This window comes from Mustela lutreola, chromosome 14 (assembly GCF_030435805.1).
Source record: "Mustela lutreola isolate mMusLut2 chromosome 14, mMusLut2.pri, whole genome shotgun sequence".
In the NCBI taxonomy this organism is placed as follows: domain Eukaryota; kingdom Metazoa; phylum Chordata; class Mammalia; order Carnivora; family Mustelidae; genus Mustela; species Mustela lutreola.
In genome coordinates this window covers 6,603,646-6,621,390 of record NC_081303.1, presented here as the reverse complement: position 1 = coordinate 6,621,390, position 17,745 = coordinate 6,603,646, and the positions used below count along the sequence as shown (strand labels likewise).

General features: G+C 42.3%; 1 protein-coding gene across 7 annotated transcripts in view; it reads left to right on the top strand.

The window, feature by feature from the left end:
- Positions 1 to 17,745, top strand: part of RGS7 (regulator of G protein signaling 7) — a 501,886-nt gene that overhangs the window by 459,266 nt on the left and 24,875 nt on the right. For all 7 annotated transcript variants that reach the window (XM_059145951.1, XM_059145947.1, XM_059145950.1 and 4 more), the window contains 4 exons: positions 7,051 to 7,125; positions 14,496 to 14,594; positions 15,768 to 15,829; positions 16,786 to 16,896. In XM_059145951.1, the coding sequence (XP_059001934.1) occupies positions 7,051 to 7,125; positions 14,496 to 14,594; positions 15,768 to 15,829; positions 16,786 to 16,896 (347 nt within the window). The remainder of the gene's footprint in view (positions 1 to 7,050; positions 7,126 to 14,495; positions 14,595 to 15,767; positions 15,830 to 16,785; positions 16,897 to 17,745) is intronic.

Sequence of the window (17,745 nt, the reverse complement as noted above, 5' to 3'; positions counted from 1 at the left end):
AGGTGTGTGGTACAGATAGCCCTTCTCTGTGTGTCTTGCCTGGAGAGGGAAGTAAGCCTCTTTTCCATTTAGGAATATATGGCTTCAGAGCCTCACAAGCTATTGAATTCAAGGCCACTTCCAATGTCCACTGATTTTCATGAACCCTTGTTATTTTCTATGTGCCCCACTGTGATTTGTGTTAACGATTATTATAAGCATTTTGAACTTACTGTGAGTTGTTTATATTATTAGGAATTTTATTTGATTCTCTAAACTGGTCACAGCATGCCATTAAATCACCAGTACCAACAACAGTAATAGTCTACAAAACTGCCTTCACCAGTTCAGTTAACTGATCCGTTTTCCTACCTTGTAGCTCTTAACTTTCATGCTAGAGCAATTTCCATGTTCATGCCTACATTCAACAAACACTTTAAGAGTTAAAGTCAAAAGTTCTAAGGCACTTAATAATATGAAGTTTATGGACCAGGAATCCTAAAATTTTGTCACTACTCACCTTCCCATGAATGAGATCCCAGAAGGAGAGCAAGATAATGCCAACTGAAATGCCACTTCACTGAAGGTTATGAAAGTGCCCTGAATGCCAACCCAGAGCTCCCCAGTGTATAGCAAGTTGGGGTGTGTGTTTTCAATCTCAGAGGGGTCTTTTTTATCCCACAATTGAAAAATCTTTGCATGTCCTCAAATTGCAACCAGCATTTATAAAGAAAAAACAAAACAAAACAAAACAAAACATAAAACCAGAGAAGGAAGGAGATCAACCACTTGTGTGAATGGCAGGCCCAAGTGTGACAGAAAAGCAGGGTTCACGCACACCTGCCTCAGACCCTGTCACTTCCTGAAGGAGCTCATATTTTATTCAACCTCTGCCCAGTGATTTTTTTTTAAATTCTGAAGCAACTCTAGCTGGAAATATTTTAAGTATTTAAAGGCTGAACATGAAGCATGAGTAATGCCAGTGATGACAAAGAAGCCATAGCAAACTTAGTTCGAGTCCTCTCAGTAGCCTGGTGAGAACTGTGACAGTCTGAGTATACTTGGGCCTGTGTGGCAGCTACCAGTCTACAAAAAAAGTGACTATCATGGAAGGATGAACAGACAGTTCCTAGATGTTAAGTGGAAATGGTCTGATGTCAATCAGAAGAGATTAGTTGAGTCTGGTAGAATGCACGGGAGAAGAGTTTGGAGAAGCAGAGTAGAGACTCTGAGGAATGGGCTGGCGCTCCACCAGGCTCTCTGTGACTGACCCATCAGATATGAATTTTTCATATTCAATGATAGGCTCTTATTGCCAGTGGTGATGCCAAAGGTCAAAGATACAAAAGGATGGGCCAGATTATTGCACAAGCACTAATGTTGAAATCTTCTGAGTCATGACTCTTGACAGTGACTGCATAAAGAGCTCTATTCTAGTTGGAGAAATCAGTAAAAATACTCAAATTGTATGTAAAGGCAATCCAGGAGCCATCCTTGATTTCTGTCTGTGTTTACATTGGTTTCTCTCCTCATCTCGATAAATGGCACCACCTCGTCCAGTTGCCGGTAACTAGGAGTCACCGTTGACTCTCCTTCCCTCACTGTGCTCTATGATCCAACCCATCGGCAAGTTTTATTGATTCTAGCCTCAAAATGCATCTTTCACCACAGTGGTACCTTTGTTGTTATCGATAAATCTGCACAGACCCATCATGGTCTCCTGGAGGCCACAGTTTACACTAGGGTTCACTTTTGGTGTTGAACATTCTGTGGCTTTAAACAAATGTTATAATGACACATATCCACCATTATAGTATCATGCGGAGTAGTTTCACTGCCCTAAAAATTTTCTGTGCTCTGCCTAAATCATCTACCCCTCTCTCTCACCCCTGGAAACCACTGATCTTTTTACTGTCTCCATAGTTTTGCCTTTGCCAGAATGTTTATAATTGGAATCCTACAGTGTAGCCTTTTCAGACTGGCTTCTTGCACTTCACAAGATGCATTTACGATCCCTCCATGTCTTTTCATGGTTTAATTGCTTATTTCTTTTCAGCTCCAAACACCTCCGGTTGTGTTGCATGCCACACCTCGTTTATCCCTTCACCTACTGCCTATGTCAGGTTTCGGCAATGTTGAATAAAGCAGTGAAGATCCGTGTGCAGTTTTTTTTTGAGGACATACTTTCTGAGCTCTTCTGGATAAATACCAGGGAGCACAATTGTTGTATCAGGTGGAAAAGAAGGTTTAGTTTTGTAAGAAACTGCAAAATAGCTTCCAGAATGGCTGGTTTTGTGCTGGTCTCAGCCTGTCAATAACCAGTGTTGTGGTTAGATCAGCCCATGGTTCTTATTGTTCCTGCAAGTTGCCCCTCCACAACAGCTATCAGGAGACTTAAATAAAGGTTTACCACTTATAGAACCTGTTAATTACATAGCACATATGGGGCCACCTAATGAGGTTGAGGGGAGAGGGGAAAACACAGGCCTGGGGTACTGCTTTTACTAGGGTCTAGGTGAGGGCCCAAGGCTCCATAGGTGCACTCTTTACTGGTGAATTTGAAACATAAGAGCAGGGATTTAAAGCAGTGAAAGAGGAAGAGCAAAAAATAAAACAAAAACAAGTAGCCCAGATGATCCGTTGTTGAGATCAACCAAGCTCTCTAAAACAAAGAAAGCATAGGTGGGAGGCAGCCTGGCTCTTTATCCAGTGGTGTAGCTAAAGAGGCATTGCTTTGAGATAGCAGTCTTTGAAATGAGTACCTCTTTGAACAGGTTGGTTGCTAGTTCACCAAAGACTCAATCAGGCATTTACATTACAAAAAAAGAAAAAAAAAAAAAAACCTATTAGGGTCTCCACTACAAGGCTATATCAATTTGCATTCCCACCAGCAAGGAATGAGAGCTCTGGCCCTGGTGATCTGATGTTGTCAGGACTCTGGATCCTGGCTCTTGTAGTAAGTGTGTAGTGGTATTTAAATTTTGCTTTAGTTTGCAATTCCCTAATGACACAAGATGTGTACCATCTTTTCATACACTCGTTTGCCATGTGTGTATCTTCTTCAGTGAGGTGTCTGTTCAGACAGTTTGCCCATTTTTTAATTGGGTTGCTCATTTTCTCATTGTTGAGTTTTTAGAGTTCTTTGTATATTCATATGCTTGTCTTCATTGGACATACCCTTTGCAAATGTTGTTTCCCAGTCTGGCTTATCTTTCATGGAACATAAGTTTTTCGTTTTAGTGAAGTCTGGCTTACCAGTGATTTCTCACATGGACTGTGCTTTTGTTGTTGAATATAAAAAATGACCACCAAACTCAGGCCACCTAGATTTTCACCTATGCTTATCTTCTAGGGAGGTTACAAGCTAGCATTTCACATGTAGGTCTGTGATCTGTCTGGAGTTAATTTTTGTTAATTTTTATTTTAAAATACAAATCATATCAAGTCACTTCCCTTATGACCTCCACTACTCTGTAGGCTTACCTTACCGTTACCGTGGTAGACTTCCCTTAGCTCATTACCCTGAGCTGCAGTTTCTACCTGACCACTGTCCACAGCTCCAAGTCATCGTGGTATATTTCCCTCCCCTCTGCTGCTGGAGCCTTCACTCTCTCGGTGGACTCCCAGAATTTGTTCACAGCCTACACCGAAGTGGAACTAGATAATCCAGAACCTGTGTCGCACAAATAAGACTGAGTAGTAATCAAGCGAGTAAATATTATAGAGGAGATTGAATGGAAGGGATTCCAGAGTAGTTACCCTAAACAACCTCCTGCACATACAGCATCTAGTAAGCCCTGCTTCAATTCGATGTTTAAAAAAAATATCCTGAAGTAGAACACTCTAGAACCTGTAATCACTTTATGTAAGAGTGAGGAATCGTTTTCACTGTGGTACAATACATGATGAATTGAACTTTTAAAACTTGTTCTGTGTTACAAAATGGCAAATCTTCCCCAGTAACTGAATCACATTTGAGCCAATAACTATTCAAAATATTTCAATTCAATATTCAAAACCTCACTTTTTCCCAGAATCGTATCTTTTTTCCTAATTTCCAGGACTATGGATCTCTCTTATTATCAGTTCTGTTTGCCACCTCATTCTTAAATCTCCATTCATCTGTCATTGAGGACATGGTTTTGCCCAATTTCACTTCAGGTACTGGGACTGAATTAAAGAAAGTGGTTTTCCGTGATTGTCTCTTCACGCTGCTCTTCACTGAAGAGTCCTTAAGTCTTCCTTGTTATCCTGACAACAGTGTGCCTTCTGCCACAACTAATAATGGCATTTTGCCATGACAGGAACTGAGTGGTACTCAGATTCCTTTAAGTAAAATCAGCGATGAAACCAAAATTTCAGCTCTGCTTTGCAACTCATTAAGACACTGACATGAACGCTATCGCAGTAATATTTCTCAATAATGTGATCCTTTTGCTACTTCAGGAATGGATTCCAAGGCATTAAATTCAACTTTTTGATAAGTAATGTTGCAGTACTGTCACAGCATAGCTGAATTCTGTTGAATAAATATACCTTTGGATCGCTCAAAATAAGTTACGATTCTTTTCCAGGCCAGTGTAAATATTACTTCATTATTATTCCTTAAATCGAATGATACTGTGAACTTCGTATTATACCTGGCCAGCAGTACATATTTGAACATTCTTTATGGAGTGCTTACTCGGTAGTGATTGTGTTATTTATATCTCATTGGGAAGCTGTGTTTAGTAGTGCATAAAACCAAGTTAGGCATCACATTTTGCGTGGATCTGGTGCCAGCTAGTGGTGCAAGTTATATATGCCTTAAAAGGATGACTGCCTTTTTAAAATAACCAAAGACCACATGCTCTTATAGGGATCGAATTTGCTCAAATACTAAAAATATAAATATTTATCTGCCATGTTGGTGAGAACCAAGAGCATGGCCGTAATAAGGGGTGTATGAGACGTTCTGTTGCGTAACGCCCACGCCCGCTTCTCTCCAGTCCTGCGCTCCCACACCGAGCTCATTCGCATTTTAGTATCCTTCTTACATTAGGAGATGATACATCCGTCCTTGTATTTCACCATTTATCGCGAAGTCTGGCAACTAGATGCAGAAATAAATATTTTTCGATAAGTAATAAATGGTCTCTTCTTCTCCAGCCGATGGGAGGACGGGCCTTCCCTTTCCTCCAGACCACACCCTCCTTATCCCCCTTCTTAACATAGAGAAGAAGATCCCTGTGGTCTGTCTTGGCCCACTCAGCCCTTGATGCATCGGTACGAGCTTAAAGAATTTCAGTGCTTCACCCTCCTCGTGGACTGAGGTTTGCAGGTGGAAGGTTGCACGGAAATGGAAATCTGCAAGGAAATGGAGACACTTTAATACTGCTGTAATATTTTCAAAACACGACTTTGCTGCCTCTCGATCAATGATTGTGAATCCTGGCTGCATAAGAGAATCACTGGCGGTCTTTTAAAAAATACTCAGGCCATAACCAGCCATAGAAAAACCGCACTGGAATATCAGATCGCCATCAGTCTGATGCTGGGGTAGCTAAAGTGAGAGGCTCCGTGTCAGTAAATCCAGCCCACCCACGCGGGTGCCCTTCCTCCCACACGGCCAAGCAGACCATGGTGCTAAACCAGCTGTGTCCGTCTAGATACGCAACCAAATTTGTCATTTATTTAAGATTTTAGTACAGAGTGTGTGTGTGTGTGTGTGTATTTCTGTGTTTGTGGCATATATAGTTCGTATGCAACATACATAAGGAGAAAAATCGGGAGAAAAGGCTTTCCTTGCCTACTTCCCTATGCCGTACACTATTATAGTGGAGTTCTGTCCCAGTGGCTGTGCTGTCAGGACAGTGTGACTTAGGAACATGCCCCACGTCCTCATTATAACAGAGTCCGTGCCCTTGCCTGCCATGAGGGTGGAGAACAGCTTACTTCTGGCCTCACACCAGCGCTGCCTTACCCCTCCCCATCCCACAACATCCCAAGGATGAAGAAATCTTTCTCCACATTCACAGTTTCTCTGGAGTCACTTTGAAGTGTATCTGACGTGTTCATGATCTTGCCGTCGGTGGGGGAAATAGAGAAACTGAGCAGAGCTGTGCGACCTAATACCTTTGACTAGTACCAGAGATCCCCGTAGCAGGTGCCAGGACTTGCAAGCCGGCGAAACACAGTCTCTATATAACCACTTACTTCCGGTCACTTCTAGAGACCAAGTGATATCTGAGGACCTTTCTAGATAGAGGGTCTCCTGTATTCCTGACCCTCCTTTCTTCTTTTTCCTGATTTGTCCTCTCTGTCTCCCCTCCCTCTCCCTCCTCCCTGCTCTTTCTCCTCCCCTTCTCACCCCTCCCCGCCCTGCTCTCTCCCTCCTCCTTCCCCTCCTCCTGCAAACACAAAGGAAGCTTTACCGCTCTCTCTTTCTGTGCAACAGAACAAGAAATCCGGCAAAATGATCCTCTTGAGGTCGTCAGAGAACCAGTAGCAGGCTGCCCACACTCCCATTCTATTATTATTAATTATTATTAATACTGTTGTTAATTATTATGAACTGTTAATGAATTCTAATGTTGTTATTAATTATCATTAATATTAATCAATATTACTAATATTTCTAGTACCCTGATTTCACAAACCGTTGTAAAAAAAATATTCATTCTGGGATTTGAGTTAGGTCAACGGATGGTAAGTTTCCCAACTTGGGAAGCAAACAGCCTTTCATTAACAGTGCCACCTCACACAGAGGGGCATCTGAGCAGGGCTGTGTGGGTACCAGCTGGGCTATCATCCACTTAATCTTTGGACACCTTTGCTCTGAGTCTGTTGACTTAGCAACTTCTAATGTCAACAACCACTTTCATGGGCGAAGCCCATGCATTTCTTTTGTTTCTGGATGTTATTCGAGAATGTTATCTGAGGTCTTTTTTTGCAAGGAGTGAGAGTATAATGAATTTTTTTAATGGGTCTGCCGAAAGACTTACCAGGGACGTGGACGGCAAGTCGTTAACGCCATGGATGAAAAACCTCACTCTCAAAGATTCCTTTGTCTCTCTGTTTCTCCATCTCCAGCCCGGATGTGTAAATACCACTGAAGTGGACATCAAGAAGTCATCCAGAATGAGAAACCCACACAAAACACGGAAGGTAAGACTCGTGTCGGCTGAGCTGATCTTGGTGTGGGTCGTACTGTTTGGAGGACATCAGTCATGAAAACCTTTTGCCCACTTCATGGAGTATCTCTAGCATCTTCCTTGCTTTTCCTTGTTCCTTGGCTAGAAGAAAATCTGGGAACTCGAGCCCTGGTCGTGTGCCCGTCCGCCTGGCCTGAGGAAGTCTCCCATCATGGTGCTCCAGCAGACGCAGGTCGCTGTGATGGGGGCAAAGATGCTGAGGGCGCATCTTCTCTCCGTTGGAGGGAAGGACCATCAGCAGAGAAAGGCTTCTCTTTCAGAGCCCAGAGGATGAGGAAACGCAGACGGAGATTATCTGAGAAAAAGTGGTATGGATGAGAGAAGGGTATTTTTAGAGAAAATGATGAGCAGAAAAGGGCCATGATAAAGACATATAACTATAGGGTTTTTACGAGGATCCCCTTTTAACACTGGAATTTTGTAACACAACCATAAGATAATTGTTGAATGTCCATTTGGTGTGTGTTATGTGAGAGGACACAAAACAAACAAACAAAAAGCTATCCTAAATTCTGTGGCATTTTAAATAATCTCTTGAAAATACATAGCAGTAGTAACTCCCTATATTTTAAAGTAACACATACACACAGAAAGCATTTTTATTCATTCCATGAAAAGTAAGAATTTCTGGGCTGAGGACGCAGAACAGAGTTGGTACCACTGGATTAAAGCATTCCACAAAGCTCAAGACCTTCCTTTTTGTGGCTTTTTCCTTATATAGCGTTAGGGTTTTCCAGTAGGCACGAAACTTTTTTTTTTTTTTTTTTTTTTTGTAGTCTTATTTCTTGTTGTGTTTTTCCTTGCATCCCTAGAAATATAAACATCAGTTTCAGAGGCCCCCATATGATCCAAGTAACTTTGCTTTCTTTTAAGCCAGTTTACCTTGATGTCAGGATAAAAAAACCACAGGAAAAGTGCCACTAAACCCACTCAGGTGTGGCGCTCCAAAGCTTTTCCCCTAGGAGCTCTCCGAGAGAGAGAGGCAAAGCCAGACCAAACCAGGCGTGTCGGCCCTGCTCTCCTGTGGCCGGCCACGCGCAGTTCCATGCTCTGTGCACAGCACAGCCTCAGCCCAATGGGGACTGGTTTTGTGCTGAGGAACGGCATTCAGAGCTGTAACCATCTCCAAAAAGCACCCTTAGCCCCCCAAACTGCTTCCGAATTTTGAAGAATTACTTCTCATAATACCTTACTTCTGCCAAGCTTTCCTAACAGACACCACGTGAGATGGGCTCTGACTCGGAAGAGAAAGCATGTGGATGACAGATAGGACTTAATGATAATCAAGCCGCCATTTCCACCGTGTTCTTAATGGTACATGGTACGGATGTCTTACCAGGGCTACACACGGCATCGTGCTTTTTGAAAACTTGAAAAGCTTTAGTTGGCAATGGTGGGCTTACACCCATCAGCCCTCACTTAATGATGGGAAACCATCAGGCCTAGCAAGGTGGAATTCTGCTGAGACGGACTCGCTGGGCTCTGTCTCAGTTGTGGTCTGATTTCCTGTGAATCAATAATGATAGAACCGCAGGCCCAGATAAAAAAAATCCTGAAGAATGCTACAGCAAGTCGCGTGTATTCCCTTGTCTTCAACAATTGGAGGATGCTGATTTTTTTTTTTAAACTTTTGGAGATATATCTATAGTTTCTCAGAGTCAGAAGTGTTGAATTTTCTAGAATCTTCTCAAATCATGTTATTTTACATAGAAGGTCATGGGACTCTAAGTCCCCTACTGGCTTGTCTTGTAGAATTAGGACCACTGCTCTATTAACTCCTACTTGCTTAATTACTGGAATGACCCATCCCAGCGGATGTGACAAGGCTCTATGTTATGCCAAGTGTGTATGGTTCTCAGATACTCGATGGTAAGGGGGACAGGCATGACTGTGCTCCCACAGCTCATGGCCTCATGGGAGTGGGCACACTGAACAAGCAGACAAATGTCTCTACACCTGTAACCCTGCCATTGTGTTAAGTGGCATCTATTAGTCTGCTCAAGTGACCAGAACGAAATGCCACAACTTTGGTGGCTTACATAACGGGAATTGATTCACTCACAGTTCTGGAGACTAGAAGTCCTGGATCAAGTTGGGTTTTTGGTGAGAGCTCTCTTCCTGGCTTGTGGACAGCTGCCTTCATGCAGCCTGTGTCCTCACGTGGCAGAGACGGCTCTGGCGTCTGTCCCTCTTGTAAGGACACCAGCTCCATAGGATTAGGGCCCTCCTACCCGATGACCTCCTTTAACCTTGACTCCCTCCTTATAGACTCCATCTCCATATACAGTCACAGTGGAGAGTAGGATTCCAACATGAGTTTCAGGGGGATGCCACTCAGCCCATAGCATGTTACCAAAGGAATCTGAATGATTTGGGATTCTAAGTCACCACACCATTTTATTACCAAAAAGTCCATGGCAGACAACAAACTGTCCCGCCATCCCCTGAAGTCTCCACAGTTCTGTTCTTGTGGAGAGGGCAGTTCTGTGGGCTTGCAAGCCTTAGCCAGAAATGGCAGAGGCCAGCCTGTCCTTGAAAACCATCTTTGCCCTCCACAGGGAATCAGACTGTCCTTTGCTCATGCTCCTCGTGGTGTGACCGCGCTCTGTCTCAAACTTCTGCTGGTGAGGTGCAACTCCTGGATCTTCACTCAGTTGTGCCAGCAGATGCTCGCCTTAGCGAGAGAGCCGCTGTTCATTTCTTTGGCAGTCAGCCGGAATAATGTTTCTCGAGATTATATATCATCCCAAGAATAAGGGACCCAGGAACTCCCTAAGGCAATAATCCAGCCTATGTACCTCAAGAAAACCAGGGATTGGGATACTATATTTAATTGTTGAATTTCAAATATGTTTATCAAATGTGAAAAGAAGGCTTCGAAGTACATCTGATTTGAGATATTTTTAAGTATTTAGGATCTGTCAGTTTTTTAAATCTGTCTTTACTAAAATACAAAAAGTAGGCGGAATATATTTCCTAACGTCTCTATGAAGGAATGATAATGTAGCATCGCCAGAGAGAAATCAGCCTAATCTAGGCAAAATGGTAAGGGCCGCCGTGTGCCGGATTTCCTTCAGTCTCTTTTTAAAACTTTAATTATAATAGGTCAAGCAGGTGGTGTGTCAGTCGGGGTTCCCCAGAGGGGGCAGGAGGGAAAGACAGAGCCAGACAGAGGGAGAGAGAGAGAGAGATCTATTTGAAGAAATTGTCTCATGCAGTTGTAGAGGTTTGCCAAGCCCAAACCTGATGAGGTCGGCCAGGCTAGGGTCCCAGGGAAGCATTGCTGTCCGCTGACAAAATTCCCTCTGGCCTGGAGGGAGTCTTTGTGTTGTGTCCAAGCTTTCACCTGATTGAATGAGGCCCACCCACATTATGGAGGGTTATTGGCTGTATCCAGAGTCTGCTGATTTACATTTTAATCTCATTCAAAAACATCCTCAAAGAAATATCCAGATAAGGTTTGAGGCAATATCTGAGCACTGCGGCCCCGCCAGCGTGACACATAAAATTGACTGTCACAGGATGGACCCTTCTGTAGGACAGTAGAGAGAGGGGCCCTAGGACAACACAAAACCTGAGGAAAAGGAGAAAGGCACTTGTATGTACCTGACTAACCGCACACGTTGGATTGCTTCCTACAACTTCAGGACCCATATTTCAAAACAAAAGTAAGCGGTTTCTTGTCTCATGACTTTTCTTTTCTCTGTCACTTTCATTTAGACATTAAGACACTTCATATTTTAGGTAATAGCTAATGGGCACATTCTGGAGGAACAGGTAGGAAATTCATGACTAAAGGTCTGGTTTTTCTGCTTTTAATGCAGTGGCTATTTATACATAAAGCTGTTGATACGTAAAAAATTGGCATTTTCTCACTTGTATATGCATAATGTGGAAGCTTAATTTTAACAGAAGAAATGACTTGTGCCTTAGAGTAACACAGAAGGGTTTTAAGTAAGCAGTACAGTCAAGTGGCAGGCAACGCTCTGCTGCTCAATATAGCAAAACTCCGGGAATATTCTAAACCCTTGGGAGGCGGCAGGACAGTGAACAGCCCCGGAAGCCACAACCCAGGGACTCCTCAGGGTTCTCTCACTCGCCTGGGCCTCCTCCTCTCTGTGCACCGGCTTCTCCACACAGCAGCACGCGTGGTCACGATCTGTTCTCTGGTCGAGCTGAGCAATCCAGAAGGAAGACAAGAATATCCCTCCCTCCACCAGCAGCGGGAAAGGTCCCAGAGATTTCCCTCCACAAAGGCAGGCTTAAACGCTTCCTGTGTACTCTTTACTTTCTGGTTTCAAGTACCCCGCCCCGCCCCGCCCGCCAAAGATGAAAGTCGGAGAGCGTTTTCTTCGACTTCCTCGAAGCTGGGAAGGAAATGACCTATGAACAGGTTTTGAAGAAAGTCGCATCGGTTTCACTTTACGAAGGACTTACGCAGTGTTCATGTGGATGGTACCCCATGTGAGAAACACGGGGTCAGGCGCCCTGAACTTAAATAAACGGACGTACTCCTTACATCAGAGCATCTTGATTGGTGATTAGCTTTGCTAACAACTCAAAATGGATCCTACTTGGTTAATTTTCTTTTCCCTACTGAGAGAATGTCATGTCCTTCCCCTCCAGTCCTACCTGTTGCTGGCTCTACTCCGCCCACTCGAGGTCAACATTTTAATAGATTTCCTTTTTCTAAAAAAAGAAATTCAAAACCTTTTACATTTCAGTGATCCTCAGAACTTGTCTGCCAAGATACGATCGATTGCCTTCCCTCCTCTGTCCCTAAAATAAGCCGTGGACATAAAACTTCACTATTCATGGCCATTTTCACGGTGGCCAGGAATCAAAGTTAAAAGCTATCATTGGTCCCCAGAAAATGAAAGGCACCGTGACTGATGAAAGAGAGAACTGCTGATGTTTACCTGCCTGAAACAGGAAATGCCACAGTAACCTCACAACCCTTAGCAAGGCTGCTGGAGGGCTGCTTTCAACACCACCTCCCAGGGACTCGGTTCTTACATGGACCTCCCTGAGCCAGTGTGCGAGGCATGCATACCAAAACCATCCAAGAAATGTGGAGACAGAAGATAGCTTCTAGATCAGTTTAATTCTATGACACCATAAAGTGCAGAATTTTTCTGGCAGTCTTTTTAATTATTTTTAATCTTAACCAAATATTTACTTTTAAAACAGTCCACGCTCTTACCTTATAAGCATTTTTTGCTTGAGTGTAGATTCTTACTAAGAACTTTAAGTAATTAAATGAAGATAAATAAGAAGGCAGTGTTCAAGACTTAGAGTCTTTTTGTTTTCTTTATCAAAAATTAATGTAATACCACTGAAAATGTCCACACTGATTGTCTACGATTATTGAATAATTGGTGTTCTTTCACTTGCCTAATTAAAAAAAAATCAACCTCAACAGTTACTCCAGAGTTCAAAGTTCAGATATGACTATCAGTAGTTCACATGGGCCTTTTCTGTTTCTTTGGTGGAAATTAAGTCTCCTGTACTTCAGGCCCTGGGCTCCTATTATTATCTTCTTTCGTAACTCTTACCACAGTTTTAGTAGTGTGTTTGTTTGTGTGATTATTTGTGTAACATGTTTCCCCTCCACTAAGCTGTGAGTTCTAATGGAGGAGAAAACATATCTTTGTTTACTTCTATATTCCAAATGCTCAGCATTATGTCTAATATATACTAGGTGTTCAATAGAGGTTGAATGAAAGAAAAAAAATTTAAGCCATTCAGCTCAGTCCTATGAATAATTAATTCACAGCGTATGTGCTGCTCGTTGGGCTGAAATTGTTGCCCAGTGATAGACCCTGAGTTCTCAGAGGTTCTCAGAGGCTAGGTCAAGAGAGGGCAGATTGAAAGACTGACCAAAGACAGTCTGCAATGGTGGATTCAGGTAAGGTAAAGCCGAGCCAACATCTACTGAAGAAAGCCTAGGAGCCAAGTAATGGGGAGTTCCAAGAGGGAAATCAAGTCCATCCAGAGGGTCCAGGTAGAGAACCAACAGGTGAACATTAAGAAAAGATAGAGTCTGAGTGAAAATAGGTCCAGAACAAAACACATGTGAACTCAGAGATACTAGTGAAGTTGGTGAGCCTGAAAACCAGCCTGGTTGAACACGCAGATCTACCCTCTTCTGATTTCAAGAGTTTCTTCCAAACCTATCTGGTACCTTTAATTTTGTGGCCTCATGAAATTTTATTATGGCCTTATCTTTCATCCTCCTGTCCCAAGAAACAGTGCCCCATAGCTCATATTAAATCCTTTATTTTAAAACAGTAATTCTTTGATATTAAAGAAAAAGTTATTTGGCTTCTCCTTGAGTTGACATGTGACATTGAAGTTTGTGTTTTTTTTTTGTTTTGTTTGTCTCTTTAAGTCTCTTCCTAAGAACAGGTCTTTATTTTTTTTTTAAGATTTAATTTATTTGAGAGAGGGAGAGAGAGAGAGAGAATGACCAGGGGGAAGGGCAGAGGGAGAAGCAGACTCCCCACTGAGCAGGGAGCCTGACCCAGGGCTCTGGCCTCAATTCCAGGACCTGCGACCACAACCTGAGCCGCAGGCAGATGCTTACCCACCTGAGTCACCCAGGCGCCCCCGTACTAGGTCCTTCTCAAAAAAGAATATTCCTAAGCAGTAGGTTTGACCTTTTGACAAGATACAAAAGCAGCCCTGGGGCCTCAAGAATTCCAAAGCGAAACCTTCAGGATCACTGATGTTTGCAAAAGGCACCCGGTGGCACCAAATGGCAAGGCCGGAGTGGAGAGGGAGACATCCCCGCGCTGAGCTGGGAGAGCCGGAGCGCTCTGGGGGCCTGATCACGCCCGCAGAGACTAACGCAGCAAGGGAATGGTTAACCTAGTCTCTCGCCTCAGTGTTCCGTTCTGTAAAACTCAACTTATTTTCATTTTCTCTTGGCTTATTAAATTTTTACTCTATTCTATATCCACCCCTATTTTATTCTGAAATCAATACTTACTAAATGTTCTATAGAGTCGTTGTTCCCGAGTTCACACTCAGTCCACCCCCAGATCTTATTATCAGACTTACCTCATTCTTTCCATATGATCCATTATTCTGTCAGAGTTAATCATCTAACCACATATTTTTTCAAAGAGCTGTGCTCCTACTTTATATGCATATGATATTTATGATAGCAGTGCCTTTGAATTTTAATAAGAAGCTTCATCAAATATGCAGCAAAGCTCTGACTTACCTTGCTGAATATATGACACAAAAATTACCTTTTAGAAAGTCTGCGACTATAAATCGTACTTTATCCTCACGTATTTCTTTTTTACTTTAATACAGTCTGTCTATGGTTTACAAAATGACATCAGAAGTCACAGCCCTACCCACACCCCCACCCCGGAAACGAAACCTCCAACGGAAGACGAGCTACAGCAACAGGTGGGTCAACCCATAGAGCGCCCTGCAGTGCGGATGGCGTGGCAGGGGCAGCGGCAGGGGTTTGTGAAAGGTCCTCTGTCCGGTTGACTGCTTCACAGAGAAGGCTTGCAGGTAAAAGGTAGTGAAATCACTTAATCTGAAGATCCGTGGTTGCCTGGAAATGTACCAGCGTGTGGAGACACTGTCCAAATCTCTTCGCTCTTGAATTCCCCGAGTCCTGTGTCCTCTAACCAATTTTTACAAAGGACATGCAGTGATGTTTAGTCGTCTCTGTTTCAAGAGTTCTTCTGTGCTCTGGAACTCTTCTGGAAGGATGAGAAGGCAAGAACCTGGTGATGCTGAGTCACGTGTTTTATGTATCTGGTCATGTGACATGATCTTCACCGAGTGTTTTTTCTTGTTCTTCTGGTACTGCTCTCCATAAGCCTCTCGAAGTTCTCCCTCACTAACACTGGTGTACAATTATGATACACGTTATGTCTTGTTTCACTGATTGATCAATAGTTTTGGTTCCAGGTAACATTTCAACACAAACACCAGTGTCTCTTAAATAATAGTGAAATCTCTTGATTGGCTTGGTCATGGGGTATTTTCCCCCTTTTGATTGTTTTCCCCTAACATTTTACTGTGATATGGTTTATCAATAGTGTAACAGTACTTTTTCTAGTATATTTATAATCGTCACAAATGGGTAGTATTTAGAGTTTCCAAGTTTCCCGTATGTGATTAGGTCCACATGTTTGTCCTGAAATGCTGATAAAATTATTTCCAAAACACATATCAATGATTTCTTGGGCTAGTATGAGGAAGTAGGATTTACTTTGAAATTATAGTACAAATAACAAATGTGTTTATTTTCTGAATTAAACATGGGGGGGATGATTCTGATTTGGTTATTCAATATGAATAAATGTTTACAATCTCTAGAACATTTTAAAAATAAATTTACATTTTGTTAAAGCATGCAGAAAGTTCAGATTCATTGCTGTTCTAAAGGGATGCTGGCTATGTTTTTATTCAAACACTTTAATTTTCAGAGCTGTCTCATTTGATTTTTCAGATTTTGAAATTTACTTAGAATAAATACTTAGAATTGCCCAGTCTATCAGAATTTAGAGTTGAAAACTATGAGAATGTCACTACTTATTTAACTACTTCCTTAACTCTTTTCAGATTAAATATTGGCAAATACAGTTAGATAGACATCGGTTAAAAATGTCAAAAGTTGCTGATAGGTGAGTATTTCAAGATGCCCCTATTAAAAGAAAAAATTTCATGTGACAGATGAGCTTAAAATGGAATCCTGTAGGAAATGTTATTTTGTTTTTCTGTTTTGCACATAGAAAACTTCCAAAGCCCTCTTCTGTCATAGTTTAAATGACAGAACGATCATTACAATCTTCAATCTGTAGCGATCCAGTCCTGCGTAGCCAGAATCAGATACAGAAGATAATTCCAAGGAGTTGAATTTTTCACTCCTGCTGAGAGAAATGAAGCTTTCAATTTATCAAGTTACTTTTTGGCAACTTAGAACCTCTCTGTAAATTCATCTTAACGTTCACACTTTTCAATGACTGCATGACTTCAGAATTTGAATTAAACACAGATTTTCAGTATTTTCCTTTTCTTCATTTAACTTTGTTACTAATGGCACACGTGCTCTTTACTTTGGAACACTGCCACATCCTACCTCTCCAGCATCCTTCCTCTCCTCTCCAGCTTTTCCTTATTTTTCTTAAATACAGATTTTTTTTTTTTTTTAAAAAGTTAGGGATTCCCCCTTTACCTAACTCCTGTAGATACTTTTGACAACAACTGTCTTTTAACCCGTTCTCCAAGTTGGCTAAAATCAGTTCAGCTGTGGGTGGAGTGGTTGACCAAAGGTTGGAACTGGCTCTTAGCACAGCTTTTCACACGCCGACGCCTTCCATTTTGCTTCATTTGAATGGAGGGATGTGGCCTCACTTGGATCGGGCACGGGTAGACGTGGACCCTTAGCCACGTTTGCCTTCCAAGATGCAGCATAAGCTGATGCATGTAAGTTACTGAAATGTAAAAACTGCTGTTAGATTTTACTCTATAAACAAGTAATTCCTCAGCCAGACCTTCTTATATTATGTTCCATATTTTGGGCTGAGTATAACCTCAGCCAGAGAAACTAAAAAAGATGAAAATATTTTTTTCTCTCTAGTCTGTTAACTTACACGGAACAGTACTTAGAATATGACCCATTTCTTGTGCCACCTGACCCTTCGAACCCGTGGCTGTCTGATGATACGACTTTCTGGGAACTCGAAGCAAGGTATGTGACATTTTTTCCTCTCTTCAAAGATTTCACACTTATTGCAGGGTTCGGTCGAAACGGGAAGAATTCTGTAGCTGATCATTTAAGTTCAGTTTTACTCTGTGTCTCTATTTGTCCATGATATAAAGTTCTCGTTCAAGGTAATAGTTTTTGAACCTTAGATACTTGCATCTGTGTCCAGATTTGCGTTTCCGGAGGACGGACACAAAGTGAGAGGGACAGGAGTTTCAGAGTAGACTAGTCAGAGTTGAGATCTTTGGTTCTTGAAATTTAGTGCATTGTTTTTAGCTTCTCTGAAAAGGCACAGGGCCACACAGGGCCACAAAGGCCCCGTATTCAAGCAGAATGAATGCTGAATCCAGATTCAGTTAAGCCCGTACAAGTCTGCCCTTACACACTCACTTTTAAAACAAAATGAACTTACCACAAACACTCTAAGAGAATCTGACAAGAGACTGACTTCTTAAGCAAACCAAAGCACGATCTAAGACTTCCTGATTTCCTTCCTGAGAGCAGAATACTCGGGTCACTGACATGGACAGAGTCATGAGAACGTGTCCCTCACTTGACAGAGTGAGGATTCTGTACTTAGTGGTATTGTACTAAACTGTGTTTATGGACCTTTCTGCCTTTTACCCCCATCCAGTGTTCTTAAATGTTTGACAAGTGCAGACTCTTCATGCATAAGTTCTAGACTTTATAGATGAGGGATCTGGATTCCAGAATGTTGTGACTCAGCTAGGATTAGGTCACATGTTTCATCAACAGCAGACTCATTACCAGAATTGAGGCCTCTTGGTTCCCAATGCATTTTCCCCCAGTCCAGCCTACCACCTCGAGACTGTT